Below are 4,679 nucleotides of genomic sequence, written 5' to 3'. Positions count from 1 at the left end.
TGCCACACTGTTTAGCCCTGAGACTAAAGTGTGTTGTGGACTCAGACACTCACCCACCCCTCCTTCAGCATAGTGGTGAGTAGATAATAAATGAATTTTCATTTTTCGTTGAACTATCCCTTAGAATATTGGGTTATACACTGCAGAAACATGACATGGCATTAAAATGACCTTAAATTAGTAGCAGAGAAAGGATCATACATTTTCACACACTATGGATTACACTTCTAAAAGAATGTCACATCGAACCGCAATTCTAATCTCTGCCTGAGAGGGGCAGCAATGTGCCGCAAACAGCCTCTCTGATATCAGCTCTCACCGGAACTCATTGTCCTCACCGCTGTGCCTCACCGGAACGTTTAGAGTGTGGCGCTCAGCATGGCAGTCATGTCGGCGCTGGGCTCTGGGCGTCCAGTGTTCATGTAGTGAGGATTCAGTCAGAGCTAAGACACTCTGCCATTGTTATACTCTGGTGTACATCGGTTAAAGATTATGTGTTAAGGACAGACGGAGGTTGTTCGCTGCTGTGTCGGTTTATTCGGAGGTAAAGTAAGTTTTCTGCCCACTTCTCCCTCAGGCATTTTCTCCTCTTCACTGTAAGCTGCGGCTAACTGGTTAGCTAAGTTGATGTGATGAAACCACAGCAGGTTCCTATAGTCCTATTGTATTATCTATCACAGCATAGGGCTTTGTAGGGAACAGCACATGAACTTGCCATCTGCTGAATTTGTGCTTGTATCTTCGACAGAGTGCTTCTTGCATCACTATAATGCTCCTCATTGTTGTTTCTGCACCTGTCAAGAAACGATGGCGTGTTTTCGCCATAGCCTCAAAAACATTTTCTTTGAGGAATAACGTTATTCTTTGTAATCTCCTGTTCGCTCTTTCATCTGTGACCCAGTTTTAGGTACCTAAGACATCTTTTGTTCTCTCAGGTGTCATTTGGGACGATGGCATCACTGTCAGAAGAAGTGCTGCTGGTGGTGAAGAAGGTTCGCCAGAGGAAGCAAGATGGAACACTGTATCTGATGGCTGAACGTATAGCCTGGGGTCCGGAGGGCAAGGACCGCTTCACAGTCAGCCACCTGTTTGCAGATATCCGCTGTGAGTGTTGGGCACCACCAGCTCACACCCAGTGCTGTGATAATGATGTGTTTTTGGTGGTGGTGTTCTTCAACTATCATTCCTTCTCTGCACAGGCCAGAAGATCAGCCCGGATGGTAAAGCCAAAGTTCAGCTCCAGCTGGTGCTTCACACCGGCGAGAGCACCACATTCCACTTTTCTAATGACAGCAGTGCGATCAAAGACAGAGACGCTGCGAAGGAGCTGCTGCAGCAGCTGCTGCCCAAGTTCAAAAAGAAAGCCAACAAGGAGCTGGAGGACAAAAACAGGTGAAACAATTTAGTTTGTTAGGCTGGTAATATTCAGAGTATTTACAAATTGCACGAAAAGAGGAAAACCATCTGACTTAATGATACTAACAGATGTTGCCTGTGTAACCAAAGCTTAATATTAGCTGCTATTACATGGTACATGTACCGATAGCGGAACTTATAAAGTACATTCTTATCTTATCTTGGATGCAATATTAATTATATGATATAAGACAAGAAACTATCTAAAACCTTATATAGTTTAAATATTTTCTAGTCTTAAAGGAAAGATTAGAATCAATTAACCATACTTTGAACTTAATAAGAAAGAAAACAATTAGTGTCTTCAAGTTAACTTTACTAAAGAGGTTTAAGCAAATTATCAGAAATTGTCTTGTCCTATTTTTTAATGAAAGGAGCAATGATCATCTCTCATATGTTATTGATTTATTTTCCCTGCAGGATGCTTCAAGAGGATCCTGTGCTTTTCCAGTTATATAAAGACCTAGTGATGAGCCAGGTGATAAGTGCAGAGGAGTTCTGGGCCAACAAGTTAGGGGGCGTAAACAACACAGACCCAGCACTGTACGACAACAAACAGGAAGTCGGTATATCTGGAGCCTTTCTTGTGAGTACAGATCAGAAGGAGACCATACAGAATGAAAACAACCTAACCTTAAATTTCATAACTTTATTCTTTGAGAATTTAAGTTGTAATACCTGAATTTGAACAGATGTCCTTTTCATGTATTACAGGCAGACATACGACCTCAGACAGATGGCTGCAATGGCTTGAGATATAATCTAACTGCTGACATTATTGAATCCATCTTCAGAACGTACCCCGCAGGTAAAGAGTTACTTCTCCACTTCAGTCAGATACAGTAATGATAGATCAAGAAAAGGCTACTGTCATGTCAGCTATTAATTTCAACTATGATGATTTTACAGATTCACACACTGTCAGCCATCAAGTAACTGATATTAACTGTGCTTCTGCTTATCCTGATCGGAATCATAAAGACGGAATTAAATGTCTCTATCAACTTGGATTGTGCTTGCAGTGAAACAGAAGTATAGTGAAAATGTGCCTCATAACCTGACGGAGAAGGAGTTCTGGACCAGCTTTTTCCAGTCCCATTATTTTCACAGAGACCGCATCAACACAGGAACACAGGATATTTTCTCTGAGTGTGCCAAGCAGGATGAGTTGGGTAGGAGCATTTTCTAGTGGAGTCAATACGTGTTGTTTCATTACTGCAAAGTGAAAGTCAGCTTTCATGTATTAACGTTTTAAATCTGTCTCTCGCAGGGTTAAAGTCGATGGTGACTCAAGGAGTGAAGAATCCTCTGGTCGACCTCCTGTCGTTAGAGGATAAATCATTAGATGAGGTGAGATAATTGGCCAGCAGCAGCCGTGTTTTGCTATTCACTAACCATTAACTTTCTTCTTCTACTTACTCCCAAACTCAAAAAAACTTGACTTTTTTCCTTTGGTACAGGGTTATGGAGTACGCACAGCAATGCCCTCAACTTCCAATGCAAACCGGACGGTAAAGGAGAGCAGCAACTCTGCCATTATAAAGCGCTTCAACCATCACAGTGCCATGGTGCTGGCAGCAGGCTCAGGAAAGGGGTGAAGACAAGTTTCAGACTATTGGATTCCTACTGTACTTTTTAAAGAACTTCACAATAACCTGTGTCTCTCTTTTTTCTAACTGTTGTGTTTGTGTAGGGAGACACCAACAGACCCTGCGAGTGAGACAAGCAACACGAATGGAAACTCCAGGGATTCTGACTTCTTACAACCTCGTGTAAAGAAGGTATAAGGGATCTATAAATGTATACATTTCTTCAAAATGCATAAGTTCTGCTTTAACAGACCTTTTTTTCTGTCTGCAAACTTTTTTAGGTTAAATTACAAGAAGCGATAGAATATGATGATCTCCAAGGGGAGAACAGACCAAAAACAGTCCCACTGAACCTTAAGAAGTCTGACAGGTACAGTTTGTCCACATGTATTGTTATATTTCTTTTGTTCATGACTGTACTCAATAAATTTGTGAAAATCAAACCTTAACCGGTCGATGATGTCTTGAAATTTCTTTTTAGGAAGTCTCACTTCCTCTGGACAGAGTGCAACATTTGTATTGTTTCATAATAGATATGATATTTGATTTAAAGGTCAGAGTCATGGTTTCTCTATGCTAACTATATAGTTCAAGTGTATGGGAAAGTGTTCTCAGACTATCAGAACCTACTGTAAGTTTCGAGTAGAGGGGATTGGATGTGCTCTGGACATGTTTTGATATGTTTTCTCTATCCTTCTCCTTATAAGGTACGCTCATGGACCAGTGCCACTTCAGTCCCAACAATATACAACTAGCCAGGAAATCATCAACTCTGTCAACTACATCCGCCATGAAATGGCCAATTACAAACCCAACCTCACTCAGGTGAGATCCTTCAACGTCTCGAAAACCTAATAAGAGACGAAATCAAACCTGAAAATGTGATTTAAGGTCATCAATGAATGATTGTGATATTTTCTTGTGATTTTAAGAAATATTCTACAGTTTCAATTTTTGCTATAAAGTTAGGAATATGTCAACTGTTCCACGACAATGTTTCACATCAGTTAAACTCCTCACAGGTGTTGTCCAGCACAGCAGCGACTTCTGCCATCACTGCACTTTCTCCAGGTGGCGTCCTCATGCAGGCAGGAACACAGCAAGCCATAAATCGTAAGTTATCATTGAACTACATTAATATTACTTACTGGGAAAGTTGGTGACCGTGAGAGTCTGTAGCACTTATGACACGTGTGAGGCAGCTGAACTGCTGTTGAGCAGCACGATGGACTTTAAGTTGTCTGGGCTACTGTCTACATATATCGTAACATGGAAGTAGGAATTATTTATGGAAAATTAGACACTCATTTCATTAATTTACTCTAAAGTTTGTGAAATTTCCACTGAACCACTGATCTGATGTGGTATTCACCTGAATCTTGTAAATATAATTATCTTTTCTGAGAGCTTTATCTGAATATTTGTGTCTTGCTTTTTTCCTTTTCAGAGATGATACCCACTGATGTTCAAGGAGAGTTGAAGCATCTCTACGTAGCTGCTGGAGAGCTATTAAGACACTTCTGGTCCTGCTTTCCTGTCAACACTCCATTTTTGGAAGAGAAGGTAACGCATTTTTAACCCTATTCAAAGGAAGTAGAATTGATATTGTCACCCTGGTTGTCCCTTATTACCTTTCTTGACGCTGCAAAAAAGTTAATTGCCACTTCTAATAAT

General features: G+C 40.8%; 1 protein-coding gene across 2 annotated transcripts in view; it reads left to right on the top strand.

Annotated features, from left to right (window-relative positions):
- Window positions 1-357: 357 nt before the first annotated feature.
- The window catches only part of gtf2h1 (general transcription factor IIH, polypeptide 1), a 5,636-nt gene continuing 1,314 nt past the window's right edge, over window positions 358-4,679 (top strand). Inside the window, exons 1-13 of one of the 2 annotated variants that reach the window (XM_053426934.1) lie at window positions 358-544; window positions 936-1,104; window positions 1,200-1,392; window positions 1,837-2,002; window positions 2,131-2,224; window positions 2,439-2,588; window positions 2,687-2,766; window positions 2,877-3,010; window positions 3,110-3,197; window positions 3,287-3,375; window positions 3,713-3,830; window positions 4,028-4,118; window positions 4,453-4,568. In XM_053426934.1, the coding sequence (XP_053282909.1) occupies window positions 951-1,104; window positions 1,200-1,392; window positions 1,837-2,002; window positions 2,131-2,224; window positions 2,439-2,588; window positions 2,687-2,766; window positions 2,877-3,010; window positions 3,110-3,197; window positions 3,287-3,375; window positions 3,713-3,830; window positions 4,028-4,118; window positions 4,453-4,568 (1,473 nt within the window). In that variant the 5' untranslated portion in view covers window positions 358-544; window positions 936-950. Of the gene's footprint in view, window positions 550-935; window positions 1,105-1,199; window positions 1,393-1,836; window positions 2,003-2,130; window positions 2,225-2,438; window positions 2,589-2,686; window positions 2,767-2,876; window positions 3,011-3,109; window positions 3,198-3,286; window positions 3,376-3,712; window positions 3,831-4,027; window positions 4,119-4,452; window positions 4,569-4,679 lie in introns of both variants that reach the window. The other variant, XM_053426935.1, reaches the window with a different exon arrangement.

The sequence above is a fragment of the Pleuronectes platessa genome, chromosome 7 (genome assembly GCF_947347685.1).
Source record: "Pleuronectes platessa chromosome 7, fPlePla1.1, whole genome shotgun sequence".
In the NCBI taxonomy this organism is placed as follows: domain Eukaryota; kingdom Metazoa; phylum Chordata; class Actinopteri; order Pleuronectiformes; family Pleuronectidae; genus Pleuronectes; species Pleuronectes platessa.
This window is presented reverse-complemented; position numbering and strand designations above follow the sequence as displayed.